The sequence below is a fragment of the Haliotis rufescens genome, unplaced genomic scaffold, assembly GCF_023055435.1.
Source record: "Haliotis rufescens isolate VD_foot unplaced genomic scaffold, xgHalRufe1.0.p SCAF_7, whole genome shotgun sequence".
Lineage (NCBI taxonomy): Eukaryota > Metazoa > Mollusca > Gastropoda > Lepetellida > Haliotidae > Haliotis > Haliotis rufescens.
The window spans coordinates 23,452,776-23,474,889 of record NW_025964361.1 but is presented as its reverse complement, the minus strand read 5'-3'; the positions used below and the strand labels follow the sequence as shown (position 1 = coordinate 23,474,889).

The following is a 22,114-nucleotide window of genomic DNA, read 5'->3' as shown; positions in this document are numbered from 1 at the left end:
GATAAACTTGTACAATAATAAACAATTAATCCTTCAAATAAACCAAACAGGATTAACCACATGTTTAGATTAATTAAGAAAACCTCAATCTCATTAAAATTGGCCATACAAAGATCTGACGACATCCCATTACAGGTCACATCAGAACGACCTTTTGCAAACTTTGACTGACCAATGGTATGACTAACAGGAAGTCAACATTAACCAATGAGAAAGCAGCTATCTTAAGGTTCTCTAGTTTCAAACTGGCAACTTCCATTCCAGATTACGCTTTTGAAAAGTATTTTGAATCAGTCATACAGCTCTTAACTGTCATTCAGAATACCCTGTGTTAACCTTTTCTGCTGACACTATAACTTAACAATATGCATATATATATCCTTTCTAATTATTTTATTAAAACATACATGGATCATTTGTCGTGTAGTTGTCCAATTGTCGATCACAAACATTTATGATACTTACACTGGTTTATTCATCAGTACTTGTAAATCCGACATGATCATATGCAACCAACCATTTCGGATTAACAGGACTTGACTGTATTCAGGTGAGGGTTGGATTCATTTCTGGAGCAGGACTCATTGTCCGTTCATTATTGTTGGATGAAAAGGTTCTTAATTGGTGACTTTTACTGTTCAGGAGTTTGGAGCGAAGTATAACTCAAAAACCATTTAATATTTCTTGATGAAACTTGTATGCATACCAGATGTCATTTTGGTATGTGTAGGTTAAAACATGACACCAAGGTTTTGGGTGAAAATGTAAAATCTTGAGAGAGGTTTCCTGAACTCGAGGTTCTACATTTTCAACTAAAACCAAGGATGTGTGTTTTAACTAACTTAACCATCTAAATGCAAGTGATACCAGAAAGAATACCAAATAGTGAAACAATAGCATAGTTGCGTCAATCGAAGATAGCAGGTGAGGGAAAGACCATGTGCAGCATGTAGACAACTGAAGTCAGTCAGTGTAAGATTGAACACCTTATCATCACCTGCCCAGGTTGCTCAGTGGGAAGACAGTGTGTAAACAAGATATATGATGTTTATAAATTGTTGGTGATGTAACTCTACTGTCATGAGAGATTCTTCAAAATGTTGATGAACATTAAAGGGAGACACTGGGAAATCCGGGTTCTCTGATGGAAAGCCCGGGTTTTAACAGAATGCCCAGGGTCTCTAGGATATTGACTTCCTTCTAAGTTTATCAATAAATGAAGGCACCCAAAAACAATAGGATGGAGTCACTAGAGGTTTATCTAGAATCTATGCATGTTTTGACAAGCGAGTTAATGGATTGGGTGGTCATGCCCGGTGACAAGTTGGTGATTTGGTTTATTGCGTGACATCGAACACTGACAGCCTGGATGCTGCTAGTGTAAAGGAGTTTAAAAATATGTGACCTATTAAAAATAAAATAATGCAAATGAAAAGTTTTTTCTGTTTGTTCCTGGGGTCCTTGAGGATTGCTCCTGTAGTATTTGAATCTTGGGACCAAGTAAATTTGCAACTTTTAACATTAGGGTTATGAAAAGGACACCTTGATGTGCAGGCTATGCTTAGACCTAGGCAGGAAATTGGCAAGAGACACTGGATGTCGAGGAGCAAAGATATGACTCTTTCAAGGCATCCAAATAAATGGACAACAACTGTTTGGGCCAAGAGAGGTCTTTGAATGTCGTACTAGGTCCTTTGAGAAGAAAAAGGTCACAGTCATTTTCTAAGTATGTTCTCTGAGACCTTTAGGTTGAAACATGTAGTTGAATGATATTTAACTTACCTGTAGGCATGTCAAGGTTTGTAGCCATTTGATGGGTAACCACTTCAGCCATGATGTTACAAGAGACACTGCTGCAGAATCATCACTGATCATGTAGACTGGATCTATGTGAACATGATGAACTTGATAAATATGATGAAAGTGATGAACATAATGAACATGATGAATACGATGAAAGTGATGAACACATTCAACATGATGGATACTATGAACTTATGAATGCAGTCAACATGATGAATGCGATAAAAGTGATGAACACATTCAACGTGATGAATACGATGAACTTATGAACACAATCAACATGATGAATATGATGGACTTATGAACACAATCAACATGATGAATGCGATGAAAGTGATGAACACATTCAATGTGATGAATACGATGAACTTATGAACACAATGAACATGATGAATATGATGACTTGTGAACACAATGAACAAGAACAGATGATCATGAACACAGATGTACATCATCAACATGATGAGCATGATGAAAGTGATGAATAGAATGAACATGATGTACACGAGGAATATATGTCTCTCAAACATGTATAAAGGAGATTAAGATTCTTTCAATACCTCATCATTGTGAAGAAGAAGAAATCTTGTAAAAATGCTGACATTGTTAAAATATCCCTTTCTGAAACCATATGGCCATAAGAGCTGAGGCCGAGAGTGAGATGAATTATCAGCCAGTTGGATCTGGGAATACCTGCTGATTGAGTTTATGACTGACAAGACTGTAAGGTGGTCATGATGAGTGTGATGATACAAAGTGAGAGATGTCTTGCTGACCACCATCAGCATGTGTGTTTGTCACAGCAGGATAGGTGGACTTCATCAGTTGACATGGCAATAGTGACTATGTGTACGTCATTGTGAAGTTAGTTCTTTGAAAAAAGAAGCTTGTACCAGATTGGATTAATCTTTAGTGCTATTTAGGACAATGGATTCCAATGCGTGTGATGGTTCTGTATGTAATAATGTTATGCTTGATATGGGATTGCAGACAGAAGTTTTCTTAGATTAAGGAACTTGATTGGTCGTTTAACATGTTAGCATTCCAAGATTTTGGTGAGTCATTGCTTTTTTTCAGATTGTTTCACCTGATTTGTTTTTTTAAATTTCTGTTTCTGTTGTATTATTACAGCTCTGATTGTTTACACAAATGTTTGTCTTACTCGTGACTACTTGTATTCAGGGGTGTTGGGGTGGCCTAGTGGTTAAAGCTTTCGCTTGTCATGCCAGAGACACGGGTTTGACTCCCCTCATGGGTACAATGCGTGAAACCCATTTCTAGTGTCCCCCGCCATGATATTGCTGAAATATTGTTAAATGCACAAAAATCATACTCACTGACTCACTTGTATAAAAAAGACTGACTTAGAATACTTCTAACATGTGGAATATGTTTAACTAATTTGATAAAACTCAAAGATGCAAGTCTTTTTCAGAAACCCAGCCAGTGTAACCCTGAGATCAGTAGGCCTGGTAGAGGAAAACATTAAATTTATCGCAAGTTTTCACTTTTGTTCTGTTTCGACACACTTGATGGGGGATGGAAGTGTTCATGTTCCTGACATTGCTTAACATGTGGTTACCTTGGTTATCACTAAACCTATATGCTGAGCACGAGATGGTGATACAATTAGAGATACATTTTGTGTTACTAGTTTCCGGATGTTGTCCAATATTCAGTGCCTGGAATTACTATGCGTGTTTAAACTTCTCTCTTCAACACTCTGCTTGAACATGTGCTGAAGCATCTATACTACAGACATGATGTTATTCTGGAATGATATGAGTCATGATTCTGTGGAATATGTCACGTAGGTGGAGCGCCACGGTATTCAATTTTGGGTCTGTGAAAAAAATATGACACCAAGCAAAATATCATACAAAGTTTTCAGGCCCTGAACCACAAAGTGCCTGCTTCAGTCAACTGAGAACTGATGTTCCTGATTTATCCACAGGCTGGGATGTAAAATGAAACTCGAGAGGAGGACATCCTAGTGCTTGTATTTTGTTTGTTTGTTGCATGTGACTCCATGAGTTCTTCATTCATACAGAAATATTCCTGTCATCATCTGCAGGACATGGAGTGGTGAGTCAGCCATCTTCCTCTCCCTTTCCTGTGGAGGTCACGTGGGTCAGAGGTCACTAAGTTGTCCATGTGATACCTGACACATGGCAGATATTACTGATTCACAGCAGTGCCACAGTGTCACAATTGCTGACCAAATATAGACAGTGAGGGGAGGGTGAAGGTGCAGGGATGCAAATAAGAAGAAATAAATAAGAAAAAATGGCCTGGTATGACTTGTATATTGCTGGCATGGTATGACTTGTATGTTGCTGGCATGGTAAGACTTGTATATTTTGCTTGAATGGTACGACTTGTATATTGCTGGAATGGTATGACTTGTATATTGCTGACATGGTATGACTTGTATATTGCTGACATGGTATGACTTGTATATTGCTGGCATGGTATGACTTGTATATTGCTGGCATGGTATGACTTGTATATTGCTGGCATGGTATGACTTGTATATTGCAGGCATGAAGCAACTTGTATATTGCTGGCATGGTATGACTTGTATATTGCGGGTGTGGTATGACTTGTATATTGTTGGCGTAGTATGACTTGTATATTGCTGGTGTGGTATGACTTGTATATTGCTGACATGGTATGACTTGTATATTGCTGGCATGGTATGACTTGTATATTGCTGGCATGGTATGACTTGTATCTTGTTGGTGTAGTATGACTTGCATATTGCTGGTGTGGTATGACTTGTATATTGCTGGCATAGTATGACTTAATTATATTCCTGACTGCAGCTCAATCAGGTTATCATGGTATGCTATTTATTGTGAATGGTGTTCAATCCTTTCTGTGTGTTCACAAACATATACCTGATATAGAACTGTGTAGGTATCTACTCCATTGCCTCACTGTAGAACTTATGCTGCATGCATGGTTTGAGGTTTGTGCAGGGGCTGCATTTGTCTACCTGGTACTGGTGACTTGATAAGCTGTGTTGGTGGCCCTGTATATTGAGTGTCCCCAAGCAGGATATACATGACATCAGGAACTATATATCACTGGTTTTATCATCCATACATGGTCTCAGTTCATACTGCTAGAGAAGGAAGTTGGAAACTGAGTTTCTGCCAACACTGAAACCCAGTTATAGTGTATCATGGTGTATACCTCAAGATTTATGAAATAATGTTGCTACGTCATGGTGTAGCCCCTGCATTATCTGATTTAAGGATCAAGGATTTGATATGCATTAAACAATGTTTAATGTGTCTGTACAACAGAAGTTTCTTTAAATTATCTTTCAGAGCTGCAATAAATATACTGTAGTCGCTGTAATAATCACCCAGGTTCTTTGATAATTGACAAAAGAGAGACCTTATTAAACCATACACAAGTTTGAGATCGAGTGGTTATGTCACTGAATCTATCAAACGTTTTTTTCTATAATAGTTCCAAGGACGAGTGAGTGAGTTAAAATTTAAAGTCACTCTGACAATATCTCTGCCATGTAGTGACAGGAGCATATTATACATTTATCAGAAACATATACAGTAAATAGTAGGGTAAATATCACAGGTGTAATAAACAAACCTTATACTCAAAAGTAAAACAGATCCAGACAACCACATTGAACTGCAATAAATCATGTTGTTTCAACACATGATCATAATTTACTGATTTTATTTTACATATTTCAGACTCATGAAAAAAAAAATTGTTTCTAGGTTTGTCAGCACCATACCCGTGCTCATGGGTTTGACCAAAGTGGTAAACGTCTGAAACCTGCATCACTTCGGGCTTTCCTCCCACATTAAGCTGACATGCCGTGATATAACTGGAATACTGTTAAAAGCAGTGTCAAACCCAACTCATTCATTTTTATAGTACGAATCTGTGCAAATTCTATGTAGTTTTGTAAAGTATGCTTTGCAGTGAACAGTTCATCGCAAGTGATACATTTGGGAAGTTCATCCTTGTCAGGTTTCAGCAGATCATCAAGGGTAACCGGACTGGCTCATACCAGTCCTACCGAGACATTATTACTGTAACTGATATGAAAGGTATGCATGGTGTAGGTATGCAGTGGTAGTATATGTTAGCTGGACTTTATCACGGCACCAGCAGGTGCTTGTTTGATAGGCAGGCCCTGATGGCCTCTGACATAATATATATAGCCTGTGTAACACGAGTCGTGGTTAACAATGAAGGGATCATATTATCATTGAGATGCCTGGCGCAGGTATTTATAAACTAACAGGAAGATAAACTTGATGGGATTTAGTGCAGTGAAACTGTGTTGTGGAAAGGATCCCAGGACTATTGTGAACAGTTGGTTAAATTTAAAATCTGTTTGTAGGACAAAGTTGAGGACTTGTTGAAAGTGTACATTGGAGGTCGCTGTTATCTCGGGAAGGATCGCTAGTCAAGAATTGATTTGACAGCTTCGATTGTGGCTCAAAAGTGTTGTAGCTTATCTGAATGTTGTGTGTAGCGATTTTGTTGTGAAACTGTTAGAGTATATTACATGGCTGTGAGGAAAGATTTTTCAAAGGAACTAGTTTGGTCAGCAGTAACCATGGTAACTTGTCTTTGTGCTGGTGGACTGGATAAGGAATAGGTCTTCAAGGCCAGTCAAACCGATGATCCAGATTTAAGACAGACTTTCTAGCAACGATACTTGTATTTGTGATTGGGAGGAGGATTAGGAGCAGCAGTTATTCTTCTATGTGTATACATACTGTGTGGAGGTGGATATTTCCCGTGCCTGTGGAAGCCAAGGACACCACCTTCTGTCAAGTCTAATCCATGGGACACCATGGCAGCAACATGCAGTGTGACCAGTATGTTCTGCTGAGGCATGCAATAGAAGATGCTTTTATAGGTTGGTGCAACAGTGCACCACACAGTCAGTATTGTGATGTGGTACTTTAAAATAGTAGCCATCAGTGAAAACAGGACTGCAACATATTCCATTTGGAATTGATACAGTGTGTGACTTTTCGTGTTTATAAAAACAGAGCAGGCAGACGGTCACCATACAGGCCACAATGAACAGTTCAGCATCGGATCAGTGTCATGGTTACAACTAAAGGGTTTTTGTTACCACTTTCCTGTGAACAACACGACAACACTGTTGAGAGTTTATTGTTTACCTTCACTGTTTAAGTGAAAAATCATTTTTATAACCTATGATATGGACACTGTAATTTTTGTGAAAGGTAATCTGTTTTTGTAATGGCATTTGAATGTTTGTGATATGAAAAACATTGGACGAAAGTACACCTGATTCGTGATATGATATGCAAACAGCATTCAGTTATCAATCAAGTCCTGATGGGACACACTTGAGAACACGGATGTTCATTGCTTGATAGCCTGTAATGGCAAGAGGGCAAATAAATTTGCTGAAGATTGGTTTCATAATGTGAAAACTTCCCTGATTTTCAAGCTTCAAAAAGATGGAGACAGATCCTGAGAGCGATGATGACCTCTCCTATACTTTCGGTATTTATGTTGATGACCACCCCAACACTATCATCGTGGTTGCAGGTTGGTATGTGTGATGGCTCGTGTCAGGGGACTGCATTTTGCTTGTGTTTGCATAGCAACCACAACCCATGAAGATCCGGCGTAGAATAGGTCTTCAGCAACCCATGCTTGCTGTAAAAGGCGACTATGCTTGTCGTAAGAGGCGACTAACGGGATCGGGTGGTCGGGCTCACTGACTTGGTGGATGCTTATCATCACATCCCAATTGCGTGGATCGATGCTCATGATATTAATCCCTGGATTGTCTGGTCCAGACTCGATTATTTACAGACTGACGTCATATAGCTGGAATATTGCTGAGTGTGGCGTTAAACAACAAACCAACGAACCAAGCATAGCAACCTCAGTCACCTGTCTAGGTCTTCAACGGGTCAACATGCTCTCATGTTGTATGTTTTGATTGGTGATTAGCTGGATTTGGGCGGGTTGGCTGCTCAGGTATACCTTATATGTGATATAAGATCATTTGATGCCAGCGCCGAAGGAAATGGTCAATAAATGACAAAATATAGATAAGTTAAAAGTAACATTTTCAATGTGATCACAAATTCACAAGTCAGTATTTACCTTTTTCTTCATTGAAAACAAAACATTGAAAGATTATTTGGCTTGTAAATTTATAGTTGACTTCTATAAGATGTTTTCCTGACATTTGAAGAGATAATAAGAATGAGATACAGTAACACAATGTTAATATTCAATAAACTGATGTCCATTTATAAATATCTTATGAAAATATTGAATTAATAATCATTAACGTTACAATGCTAATTTAGAATGAATAGGTCTACTGCTTGTGACAGTTTAATAGTTTCGTAAAACATCTCTTTAAACAAGGAATAAAGTACTTTTTAAAACCAGGAAATATCCTTATGAAATGATTGTAAATAAGTGTATTGTTTCGAATAAGAACTAAAAGAAAAGCTTTTGATAATTTTATTTGATTTAATTGATTACTCGTAAAAAAGAAAGTAACATAAAGACAGGTTTCTATTAAGTTGTTGAAAGTCGACAAAATTAGAGTTATCTCTCTTTCACACTGGACTTGAGTCCCACTAAACTTGGCTCGAGCCCAAGTACTCGAGTACTCTTGAAGCTCTACGCCTGTGGGGATTCCAGGTAAGAATATAGTTTGTAAGGGGTGACTGAATGGATCAGGTGGCCAGGCTTGGTTTAGTGCCTGTCATCTGTCCTGATTGCTTGCATTGATACTCATGATGTCAATCACTGGATTGTCTGTTCCACACTTGATAATTTACAGACTGCAGTCGTATAGCGGGAATATTGCTGTGTGCAGCGTTTAAGAAAAACAAAACAAGAAACAAACAATTAATTGAGCTACATAGATCCAATGGTAACATGTTCGAATTCAGATTTGATTCTCAGTGTGTCTCCACCATGCATACCCAGGCTTGAATAGAGCATCAGCCCGGAAAGTGCAATATAGGTGTCCCAATATTTGAGTGATTTCCAACTTTGAAACAAGGTTGATGTTAACTGTACACATTTTTTTTAAAGGAGACAGATGTGAAATTTTGGAATGTTTTAGGTCATGAAAGAACAGTTGGGTGCTGCAGTGAGCGAAGGTTGAGTTTGGCTGCAATCAGCACTGTTAAAGCCATACAATGTAAAACTGACATGGGGAAGTCACACATTATATCACCACTCCATACCAATTTTAGAATCACCCCTGTGAGTGAGTGAGTGAGTGAGATGTTATGCTGTTTTGAACAGTTTTCCAGTTATATCACAGTTACTGGGGGCTGGCTGTGGGTGGGGTGGTGTGGTCGGGTAGCCTAGTGGTTAAAGTGTTCACTTGTCACGCCGAAGCTCCGGGTTCGATTCCCGACATGGGTACAATGTGTGAAGCCCATTTGTGGTGTGCCCCGCCAAGATATTACTGGAATATTGCTAAAAGCGGCTTACTCACTCACTAACTCACAGTTACTGTGGGAGGAAAGCCCGAAGTGGTGCAGGTCTCAGACATAATGTGAAACCATTAGCATGGGTATGGTGCAGACAAAACTAGAAACATAATCAGGGTGAACCAGGATTCAAACACATGATCATAGGTTTCTTGCGTGCCCTCAAAAGATGTTGTCTGCACGCCTATATCATATTAAATGGTAGTACTGTGCAAGCATGGATAAATCATTTTGGAGAAGAAGAGGTGCATTTTGTGAATCAACAATTAGTTTTGTAATTTTATTGAAAGCATATTACCATATGAGTTAGGTATTTAAGAATGGACTTCAGTATGTTTTGCGTTTGTGGAAGTATAAACAGAAAGAATGGTGTCTATTTTGTGGAAATTGGTGTACATTTTTTATCTAAGTAAGGGGTGCTCATAAAGACTACTTACGGAGTGGTGCCGAAGTTGGAGTAGGGCATTTAATATGGTGAATATGGTATATGCTCACATACATTCAGTTGCTTATCTCACCTCTTGGTTGACTTCCTTGTTGGTAGGTACAGGTCTGGCTGTGTGTTGACCTACTGTGATGGAAATATAAGCTGCGTAGCACGATCTCATTGTTGTATATCTTAACAAGTAACAGGCGAGACAGAGCCGACATGACTGTCTGTAACACACAAGATAATTTACTAGTGCTGGGAGTATGCACTTGGTCACATACTCTTATGTTACTAAAGGTGGAGTAAATGCTTTTCAAAAGTTGGATGGATTATGGTATTTGTTTTTAAGCCTACATAACATCATTCAGAAGATATTTTGTTTACCCAAAGTGTAATCAATTTAAATGTTGATAAACATGAGGATTCCAGGTCTGAACAGGTCCCAAGTACCTATGCTTCCCTCCCTGTGGGAATTCCAGGGAAGAAAAGGTCCCAAGTACCCCATGCTTGTCTCCCTGTGGAGATTCCTGGTCTGAATAGGTCCCCAGTACCTATGCTTGCCTCCCTGTAGGCCCCCAGTGCCCATGCTTGTCTCCCTGTGGGGATTCCTGGTCTGAATAGGTCCCCAATACCCATGCTTGTCTCCCTGTGGGGATACCTGGTCTTAATAGGTCCCCAATACCCATGCTTGTCTCCCTGTGGGGATTCCAGGTCTGAATAGGTCCCATGTACCTGATGCTTCTCCCGAGATGTGAATAGGTCCCCAATACTCATGCTTGTCTCCCTGTGGGGATTCCTGGTCTGAATAAGCCCCCTGTACCCATGCTTGTCTCCCTGTGAGGATTCTAGGTCTGAATAGGTCCCCAGTACCTGATGCTTCTCCCGAGATGTGAATAGGTCCCCAATACCCAAGCTGGTCTCCCTGTGGGGATTCCAGGTCAAAATAGGTCCTCAATACCCATGCTTGTCTCCCTGTGGGGATTCCAGGTCAAAATAGGTCCCCAATACCCATGCTTGTCTCCCTGTGGGGATTCCTGGTCAAAATAGGTCCTCAATACCCATGCTTGTCTCCCTGTGGGGATTCCAGGTCAAAATAGGTCCTCAATACCCATGCTTGTCTCCCTGTGGGGATTCCAGGTCAAAATAGGTCCCCAATACCCATGCTTGTCTCCCTGTGGGGTTTCCAGGTCTGAATAAGCCCCCTGTACCCATGCTTGCTTCCCTCCCTGCGGGAATTCCAGGGAAGAAAAGGTCCCCAGTGCCTTTGCTTGTCTCCCTGTGGGGATTCCATGTCTGAATAGGTCCCCTGTAAACAGTGCTCACCGGAAGTTTCAAGCCGAAACACACAGAGTGGCTTTCAACTTGGGGTCAAGTCATGGGAAGCTGGAATCAATACCTTCACAGATTGTGGCTAACAAAATTGGCAACATACAAGCTATCACAAGTCACTCCAAAAAAATTGGCACAAGCTGAACAGCCCATTTGAACAGGGCAATATATTCTCCTATTATCCTTCCAGTTCATGGTAAAACTTAGGGGGATAACTGTGGTCTGAGGCCAGATGTGAGAGTCCCAGGGTTGTAGATGATGTAGAGTAGAGTCATGTGTATCTACAACTCTCTGTTGTTATTACATTGACATAAACCTTAGTGTCATTGATGATTTTGTTGATTACAGAGCAAAGCTTGGACAGCAGTGACAGTTCCGATGAACCGTTCAGTACAGACACGCTCGGTCGAACCCGGACATCCGACAGTTCCGGATTGTCCATGCAGTCAGGAACTTCTAGCATGGCATCAGTACCTATCATCTCTGGACAGTCATCAGTAAGTTAACCTTTGTTTGGTCTGAGGTCCTGTGAACTTTTGGCTTTAGTTTTTTAGTCTGTTAGTGCTGGTATGCCTGAACAAACTTAACGTGTAACTTAACGTGGGGGCACGGGTGGCCCAGTCGTCTAAGGCGCCGCGATTCGCTGTGCAGAGTTGCGTCCCTTGGGTACGCCAGTAACCTATGATTGTGGTTTCGAATCCCGGTTCGCCCCGATTATGATTCTAGGTTTGTCAGCACCATACCCATGCTCGTGGGTTTCACCGAAGTTGTAAACGTCGTGAGACCTGCATCACTTCGGGCTTTCCTCCCACATTAAGCTGACATGCCGTGATATAACTGGAATACTGTTCAAAGCGGCGTTAAACACAACTCACTCCAACTTAACGTATAATTATTTGTCTTTGGCCTTAGAATCATGACAGCTGCTGCTATGTGATTCAATTTCCAGAAACAGCTGAATGATAAGAGGATGTTTCAAATATCAGGTTTGAACATGAAGAAGAATCTCTTTTTGCAGTGTGCAAAGTCACTGGGTAAAATGTGTGTTAGTTGATGATAATCAGGCATCTCACCCTCACAACCAACCCCACCCCCTCCCATGATCCACCACCCCCCCACCTCCATCCCGCTCCCTTCGTCCCCCACCAGTACCCATGCTTCCATCATCCCCCACACCCAATGCTTACAGCCTGTATTATAGGTTAAATAGTCTTCAGAGTGTCATTCTTCCCCTTTTTTTCACTCTTCAACAAATGGAGCCTTACTGTAAAATGGGCAAGTTGACACTGTTAATTTTAACTTGAAACATAACTCAAAATCCCACTCTAGTATGAACTTAGTATGTTAGTTTGCGATGGTATATCTGATGATGAACTTGTGGTGGCATTGTTTTGCTAATAAGTGAATAAGGGTCCATCACCGTTTCCTGCTGACTGTATGAGTCAGGAAATACCTTACACCATAGCCTTGTGACTGGTGTAGCAGCAGTGGGGCTGTTGACGTCTCAGTATGGATGTACGCAGCAGAATGGTGAGATATCTCATGTTCGTTGGTACATGGAATGTTTCTGGTTGGGGAAGTAACACCCTAAGAAATTCTGATGACTTTGTCTGAGAGGATGTTTAAACCTGGTAGTTACTCGGGCATAATTTGGTACTTTCTACTGATCCTGTGGATAACTGGAACATTGGGAATTTATGTTTGGGTTGAAGGACCAGTTCTTACCTTCATGTGGGATTTCACCAGGTAGAATAGGTCCCCAATACCTCATGCTTGTCTCCCTGTTTAGACTCTAGGGGTAGAATAGGTCCTCAGTACCTCACGCTTGTCTCCCTGTTTAGACTCTAGGGGTAGTATAGGTCCCCACTACCTCATGCTTGTCTCCCTGTTTAGACTCTAGGGGTAGAATAGGTCCCCACTACCTCATGCTTGTCTCCCTGGTTAGACTCTAGGGGTAGAATAGGTCCCCACTACCTCACGCTTGTCTCCCTGTTTAGACACTAGGGGTAGAATAGGTCCCCACTACCTCATGCTTGTCTCCCTGTTTAGACTCTAGGGGTAGAATAGGTCCCCACTACCTCATGCTTGTCTCCCTGGTTAGACTCTAGGGGTAGAATAGGTCCCCACTACCTCATGCTTGTCTCCCTGGTTAGACTCTAGGGGTAGAATAGGTCCCCAGTACCTCATGCTTGTCTCCCTGTTTAGACTCTAGGGGTAGAATAGGTCCCCAATACCTCATGCTTGTCCCCCTGTTTAGACTCTAGGGGTAGAATAGGTCCCCAGTACCTCATGCTTGTCCCCCTGTTTAGACTATAGAGGTAGAATAGGTCCCCAATACCTCATGCTTGTCTCCCTGTTTAGACTCTAGGGGTAGAATAGGTCCCCACTACCTCATGCTTGTCCCCCTGTTTAGACTCTAGGGGTAGAATAGGTCCCCAGTACACCATGCCTGTGTCTTTGGGCCAAGAGAATGAGGATACTGCTGTCGTATCCTTTAACCCAGGCTTACAATAGTCGTAGGATGACGTTGTGCCAGTGTGCCAGCTGTGGAGACCTCGGTCCCAAGCTCCACATCCACATCAGGTCACTGGCTGTTAGGTGGTCAGCATGTCTCCTAAGAAAAAGGACAGCTCTTTAACTGTTTGACTTGATGATGGAGTGTGGATGAAAGTGACACATTATTTATTTGCCTAAACCTGTTACTGTAACCATTGCATTGTAGATGACCACTGTTGACGGTACCTTGTGAAAGGTAATACCTTCCTGCAACTGCTATCATGGAGCTTGTATGTACATTTGTTTGTTTTCAGCAAAGAAAGACAGAGAGATTCGGCTACCTCTACAAACAAGGGGGGTAAGTAGTACCCAGTAGTCATACTGAACTCGCTTGTGAAGATCCGGGGTAGACTAGATCTTCAGCAACCCATACTTGCCGTAAAAGGCGACTATGCTTGTCGTAAGAGGCGACTAACGTGATCAGGTGGTCAGACTCGCTGACTTGGTTGATGCATGTCATCGTATTCTAATTGCGTGGATCGATGCTCATGATGTCAATCACTGGATTGTCTGGTCCAGACTCAATTATTTACAGACCGCCGTCATATAGCTGGAATATAGCTGAGGTGGCGTTAAACAACGAACGAACATTCCACTTTCACACAGTTTTTTATCAGTTTTGATTGATAAGATACGTAAACAACTACGCATTGTGTTATGGCCTGCAAGCATAGATAATATGTATATATGTAGATAAACTGGTGATGATTGAACTTGATAAACACATAACTTCATTGTTACAGGCAGGATGGATCGTGTTTGCTTTTTTCACTACTTATAGTTTTGTTGCAGCCTATGACTGAAATCACAAGTCTTAAGCCTGACTCGTGAAATGTATTTAGGTCTACTAAGCTCAGCTAATCCTGGTAATGTTGATGTGTGACGACAACTGAAAAATCTCTGAAAAGCAAAGTATCACTGGTAGTCCAATATATTATGGCACAGACTGACATTGTAAAGTTGGCTGTGAGGTAGGTTTCCTAATCTAACAGTGAAATGTTTCTGCCTCTGCTGCGTGAGCACATGTGGAGATTATTACCCAAGTGGTTTCTCTGTCATAATCATCATTTGTGGGAATAAACATGTTATTATGTTAATCTTCTGCAAGCTTAATACATATTTTATATTCCTAATGTATGATATTTATGATACGGAAACACACAAAGGTGAATAATCTCTTTATCATATTGGATTCTTAAAATAAATAAAGTTGAGGACATATTTTCACTCACTGAAGTAATATTTCGACACCTGGTTGGGTTGGAGTCAGTGAAGGTCAAGGTCACAATGTTTCACATTTCATTACATTCATTATGTATATTGGATTTGTAAACTTGTGATTTGACTGTAGATAACAGAAACCTGTGTGTGTATATATGTACATATACATTTGGTCAGTAGGGAGGCCTTGGGAATGTACGGCAATAGTTGTTCGAGCAAGTAGGCAGATCATCGATGTATAGAGCTAATGAAAGATAGTGACCTCATTTGCATATTTATCGGATGGTGAAAGTCAGGTAATAGTTTACCACATGGCTGACACTGCACACGACACGGACAATGTGAGCAACAGGCAGGCAAACAAACATCCCAGTAATTAGTTCACCAAGCATCAGCAAAATAATTTACCGTGTCATAAGAAATATTCATCCAGTTTATCACTTGTTTACCTCATGTGTGTGTTATTGTTGAAAGAATGCAAAAGAGTATGAATATCAAGTATTACCCAAACGTTTTTAAACATTGTTTATTGACGTGTTAATATTTTCATGTATGAATTAAATTTTTAGGGTTGTTTGGTTAGGTGCAAAACTGTAGAATATCACAATCATGACATTATGAAATGATGTCATCCATTGTTCAAAGGCATCACACACCGTGTCAACTGCAGTTACCAGTTTTACTGTTAGAACAATAGGTTGACTCAGACGTGCTGTCAGCTTCTTTGTGGCCATGTTACAAGGAAATGTATTCACCTTCTCCTGATTTTCAGTTTCACCTTATTGCTTATCTTCAATAAGTATTTCTGATCAACATTTCGCTTTCATTATGCATCAACGTCACATCAACGTCACATCAATGTCACATCAATGTCACAACACAAATATGATCACAATGATCAGAATGTTGCGGTCTGTGACTTTAGCCACTAGTCCGAAATGTGAGTCTAGTCAAATTCTGTTTGACCTCGTAAGCTCAGCTGATAATAGTCCTTATAATAACACAAGTTATACTGAAATTGATAGAGCCAAGTTCGGGCTAATAGCCTTGAAAGTGCATGGCACAGACTGATTAGCCATTGAAATCAACAACCTTATTAATTGATTAAGTGTTTTCAAAACTTTGTGGCTTATCTGGATTGGGAAAAAAGGCTTGAAGATATACATCATCTCATTGTTCTTTGTCATTATTAAGTTCAGTATGAGAATCCTTCACACAACAATTAGATATAGACAGGTTTACAGCGTTAGAAACTAACAGTTTCAGTCCACTAGTCCTTATAATGATAACGTATAGCAATTTCAAACGCTGGTTTATGACTACCACCTTTGTTAGTGGTATGCTGATAGTGACAGGGATGTGTGAAGGTTGCCACAAAGCTGACCCACAATTCAGTGGCTGTCGTTGAAACGTTTATTCCGGCAATGGGATATGGTGCAGCACTTATATACGTTTCCTATTTTGGCATGGATTGAGGAAGTAGCATAAATTAGGCCAGCTTGTTTAGATATGTGCTTATCTGCCACAGCGTGTAGACCACAACTGGCAGTTTATGTAGTAAAATGTTAAGAATTACATAGAAATTATTTTAGTTATTTTTTGTGTTGGTTTACTTTTCTTCATTGAAATATTTGGCAGACCTATGAAGGATAATCACGTGCCCCACCCTCATCTGCCACACACCTTATAGTGGTCCAACTTGAACATGAATGTCTGGTGAGAACCTTGGTGTTACAAGTTAGAGGTTGGGGTCCGTACATGTACATTCTGTAGGACCTGAGGAAGCCCTTGTATTGTGAACACTGCCGTACATGTCCAGCCTGCCCTGTGTTTTGTTGGCTTCAAGACGTGGCTCCTGTGTGTAGCTCCTCTTGTTCAAACTCCTGGATCTGCTGTGGGCAGAACCTGTTGTTCTTATATATATATTTTGGTTGGATAATGGCTGACAACCTATGTGGTCAAATCTTAAGATGAAATTTAAAATATTTATGAATTGACAAATGTGTTTATTCATTTGGATGATTGCTGTAGCAGAAGTGATAGATTCCTATCTACAATGCCACCTTCACAGGTGAGCCTATACTGTTGCAGGGATAATTGAAGGGTGGGGCCTTGTGCTTTTAGCCCTTACATTCGAAAAGAAGGCCCACATTTTCAAATACAATGGGGCATTTTAACATTGTGCTGTATGAGCTTACCTTACCTAAGAAAATTCCTAGGGTGAACCCTGCTGTCTGTTGTGATGGGGGAATGTTTCTTCCTTGGGGTGGCCCAGTCATCTTGGGTGTGTCTATTTGCTGTGCAAGCTTGGGTCCCTGAGGCAAACCAGAAACCTATGACCGTGGGTTTGTATCCCAGATTATGTGTAGATAGGTTTCTAGGTTTGTGACCACCATACCTGTACTCATGGATTCCACCAAAGTTGAAAATGTCCTAGGGATGCATCACTTCCCTCCCACATTAAGCTGACACACTGGTCTGTCACACTGGTCTGTCAGGTCCAGACTCGATTACTTACAAGCCCCCTTGGAATATTGCTGACTAGTGTACAACAGATGACGATCAAACTTAATCAATAAGGCTTTAATGTTGCATGTTGCACAAAGGAAAGATCAAGTTTCTGTTTTTCATTGAAAAATGTTTTTATTGCAGTCTATGACTTAAGCTACAAGTCTGAAGTCCAAGACTCGGGAAATTTACTTTGGTCTTGTTAGCTCAGCTAATAACAGTTATGTGTTCAGACTAAATTCTACTGAAACATCTCTAAAAGACAAGTTATGGCTGGTAGACAAAATTGTTGCTGGTACAGACTAATCTCCTACACTTGTGATCTGTCCTCCTCGAACTGTGAAATAGGTTCCTATACTAATGGAAAAAAGTAACTGTGCTTCATATATATAGTGGTGTAAATGTTATGCTGTATAAAATAACAACATAATATTGGTCAATGTACTGCATCCTGCGTTCTGGTAGATTTGCACTGATGTTATAACTTATGACTTTATTCATATTTTAATATAAGTACTAAGTAATAAATATCTAAAGACGTGCTTTTCTTAGTAACAAAACACCTTTCTATCAACTGCACCAAACTGTTGACCACTTGTGTTTGTTTGGTTTTAATGTTTATGTATATAGATATAACCAACATGTATCAATATTACTTTTGACAAATATAACTTTACTTCTATTACTTTGTACTGGAGCGGTATTAACATAAGTCAGATGACTTGTTTACCAATCCAGATTCATTTATTGAATAAAAATATGTTTCAATCATGGAATAAAGTGAACACTCACTCACTCACTCTCTCACACTCACACTCACTCACTCACTCACTCACTCACTCACTCACTCACTCACTCACATGAAATTAAATCCTCACATGAACGTGAAATGGAGGATGTCCTTTCTATCAATTGTTACTGTTACTAAATATGACCCTAAGTAAATACTGCAGGTGCAGTTTCTGGTTGTCAAGGATAAGGAACTGTAAAAGACAGAAGATGAATATGTGGCCAGGACCACTGCACAGAGTTACAACTGCTTGGCCTGAACTTTAGCTTGGCGGCTGGTAATTGAAGGTTTTTCAGGGCCACTATTTCCTATGTGGGAGTGGATGAGGAGGGTGCTGTGCTCAGTGTGCTAATCTCAGAAGGTAAATAGTCAAGGATTAACTTTTCTCGGTGATAGTCATTTTGTGTATCTGGAAAGCGGCTTTTTGTGGGGATTAAGATCGTGTGGCAGTGATGTTTTCCTGTAAAATGTTCAGACAGTAAAACCAGACATCATGTACACACCCAATCATTGGGTGTGACTTGCATGGTGAGCTCTGGCTTTCATGGAGAAATGGTTGGTGTTGAGGTCTGTGATTAGTGTTGCTAATTTAGGCAGCCCTGGGGTCTGTGACATTTTTTTCTTCAGTGTTGGAATGTAGGGATTCTAAAAACTTTTAACATTTATTATTAGGGTAATGACAAGCACCCCTTTGATGAATAGACACATATATACAATCTCTCTGGTGCTTGTGCTCACTCAGTTGTGGCCAGTTGGGATCATTCCTCACTTTCACTTCCCATGTCTGTTCTCTGCATAATCTATGGAACAGCCCTGAGGAGTTCTGAGTTATTAAGTGTTTGTAGGCTGTTCCCCACGTACATAACAGTACAAATATACATTATGATAGGAGAGGGTATATACTGTCAACAGTGCAGACTGTTGTTTATATCTTTCTGAGACAAGAGAGTTAACTGACTTTAAAAGTCCAGTTTCCATCCTTGCCGGACTAGGCTGGAATTCCTGGGCTCAATCGTAGCGCCACCAGTTGTTATTACGAGTTATGTCCTATGGATCAATCAGATTCCACCTCTCATATCACTTGCTTTGTTTCAAACAAAATGTCGGCGCCCAGTCAAGACGATCTGATCGATAATCAAGATCTATATTGTGATAAAACGGGTCTTACATCATGTAGGGATCAAATCACGTCAGCACCTTGATTAAAAACATGAAAAGATTTGTAAAATATCTGTTGACACCAAGTTGGCGGTACACATGCTTTGCAAATCCTGCAATCGACTGAAATCTGCACGACATTTAACAAACCGGATTTCAATTTCGTTGCACGATTTTGATTGGACTATGCATAGACTTGTTAGTCCAGCCAAAATGTAACTCACTTTGAGAGGCATTTAGAAGGTGGAATACTAAGAAAGGATTTAGATATATGGATGAACAACCTCTTTGTTACAATTAGGAGCGACATTTCGGTGTAGGTTCTAACACCGTTATCAAGCAAGTGGTTATCAAGATAGATGATAATGGTAACCTACACTGGCTCCTGATTGTAATGAAGAAGTTGTTCATCCATCTTATCATTCCTTAATATTGAGCCAGATGTACCCATTATTATTGTAACAGTATTGCTAAGTTGTTGTAACTGTGGCTGGACAATTGAAGTTGGAAGATTTATTTTATGACCTCAATTACTGACCTCAATTACACAAGAGTGGCTTTGGAGTTTCTTAACATTTCATTTTACATACATACATAGACTATATTCCCCATGTTCAGCCCCCTGTTCCAAAAAGCACTCCCTAGCCAACTTCTAGACCATGTTGTAATCAGTCTTTCTACCTTATATTACTCTGTCTGGCCAGAAATGTACTATCTGTATTGTCTTGTGCAGATTTCAGACTTTATACAGAAACCCACACTATGGAAGGGGTATATATGTTTGCCATGTAACTAGTATTGATGACTTTTGGTTTCTTTGATGTTTGAACTGAGCTTGTTCTCTACTGCTCCATCTCTGACAACAAATATAACTGGTTGTATATGATTTAAATAAACATGCCCGTGTCAGTTTTCAAAGTACCCAGAGTGCTTGTTACGGTGATTATGGTGTGTGTTTTTTTTTAAAAATGTCATATGTTTGTTTGTTGTTTAATGCTACACTCAGGGATATTCCAGCTATGTGTTGGCGGTGTGTAAATAGTCAAGGATGATTGGTTAATGAGACATGTTCCATTGTTGCCTGTTTAACCCAGTCACTGAGACTGACCACCCGATTCATGTAGTTGCTGCATATAACCAGCTTGCTGGGGACGTATTCCAACTGTGCAATATATGTGAGGCTCTAAATAGGTCATTTCATATATGGGAAGTGCATTTTGTGAAGTTGTACATTCATTTATTGTCGGTCAAGTGCAGCAGGAAATGGAAGCCGTGATCATCAGCTCACCTTGACAGTTGACTAAATGAGTGTACTACATGTGTGAATGTTTATACACTGTTGGGGTGAGGTGAAATGGGGTTTATCGGCGCTTTCAAGATTATGCTTATTATGTGTGCATGCATACGTGTGATGCTCTGTCCACTAGACCAAGGATATGGGTTGTCTATGCACTGAACGGCAGCGGTAGAAACTAACATTTTTGGTCCACCAGTCCTTGTAATGATCATATATAGCAAAACCCTTAATAATGGCAAATATAAGGACTATAAGACTAGTGCCATTTTCTAACCCTGAACTGGATGAATCTCACAGACTATGTATCGAGTTCTGTCAACTTTTTCTAATTAATTATCAGGGGCATTGATGGCCCGCTCATCTAAGGCACCATTGTTTGCTTTGCAGAGTTCCTTCCCTTAAGCATGTGAGAAACTTATGATAGTGGTAAACATCTGAGACCTGCATCACTTCAGACTTTCCTCCCACATCAAGCTGACATGCTGTGACTCGAATCAGTGTTAAACACAACCCTCTCACTCAATCTCAGTTACATTTTGTCAATATGGAGTTCTGTCATTTCTTGTTAATTAATCTGATTTATTAATCTGATCAAGTTGAGACATAATGTGTAGGATGATTTTTTTAGACTAATTTAGTTTAGTGACATTCCGTTATCAGACAAGCTTCCAACAGTCATGTTGTAATCATCAGTTATAACTGATAGTGTTTCCTTAACCATGTTAACTCACAGTGATAGTTTGTAAGTGTACATCAACATTGATAAATATCACTGAGTGCATTACTCAGCACAGATAGGGAAGGTCTGGCCCTGATAGATGATGTTATCTCCTTGCAGATGCATCATTAGTTGATTACTCCCTGTTTATACAAATTTGGTATTATTAGTTCATTGACAGTGGTGTGTTTGTCAGGACCATATCTCCTAGGGCGGTGTTAAACCCAACTCACCCGCTCACCATATCTCCTAAACTTAGCCAACAGGTACTCTTTCTTCAATTTTTGTCTGTTTCCATGGCACTAAGTTTGACTTTTCTCTGTTCATTTTGGTGTGTTTGTCCGGATCATATCTCTTAAACTAATAAGTATTTTTTAATGACATTTTGCACACAAAGACCAGGTTCTCAAATAATGCCTTATGCTTTTCGGGGATTTTTAGAATTAATATTTTTTCTGTTTCCATGGCAACAAGTTTGAATTTGTCTCTGTTCATATTGATGTGTTTGTTTGGACTATATATCTAAAACTAATAAGGTATTCTTTCATGACACTTTGCAAACACAAAGACCAGCTTGTCTGCTGGTGCCTTTTGCTATTAAGGGATTTGTAGAATTATATTTTTCCCTGTTTTCATGGCAACAAGTTTGACTTTGTCTCTGTTCATGGTGGTGTGTTTGTCATGACCATATCTAAAAAAATTATAGGTATTATTTCTTGAAATTGTGCACACATAAAGACCAGGTTGTCATTGTCAATTTGTGCCTTTTGCTATTTAGGGATTTTTAGAATTTATATTT

At 40.0% G+C, this 22,114-nt stretch overlaps 1 protein-coding gene across 4 annotated transcripts in view; it reads left to right on the top strand.

Annotated features, from left to right (window-relative positions):
• The window catches only part of LOC124137455 (arf-GAP with Rho-GAP domain, ANK repeat and PH domain-containing protein 2-like), a 126,541-nt gene that overhangs the window by 33,294 nt on the left and 71,133 nt on the right, over positions 1-22,114 (top strand). For 3 of the 4 annotated variants that reach the window (XM_046503747.2, XM_046503746.2, XM_046503745.2), the window contains exons 4-5: positions 11,416-11,564; positions 13,878-13,921. In XM_046503747.2, coding sequence (XP_046359703.2) covers positions 11,416-11,564; positions 13,878-13,921 — 193 coding nt within the window. Of the gene's footprint in view, positions 1-6,041; positions 7,384-11,415; positions 11,565-13,877; positions 13,922-22,114 lie in introns of those variants that run through there. The other variant, XM_046503749.2, reaches the window with a different exon arrangement.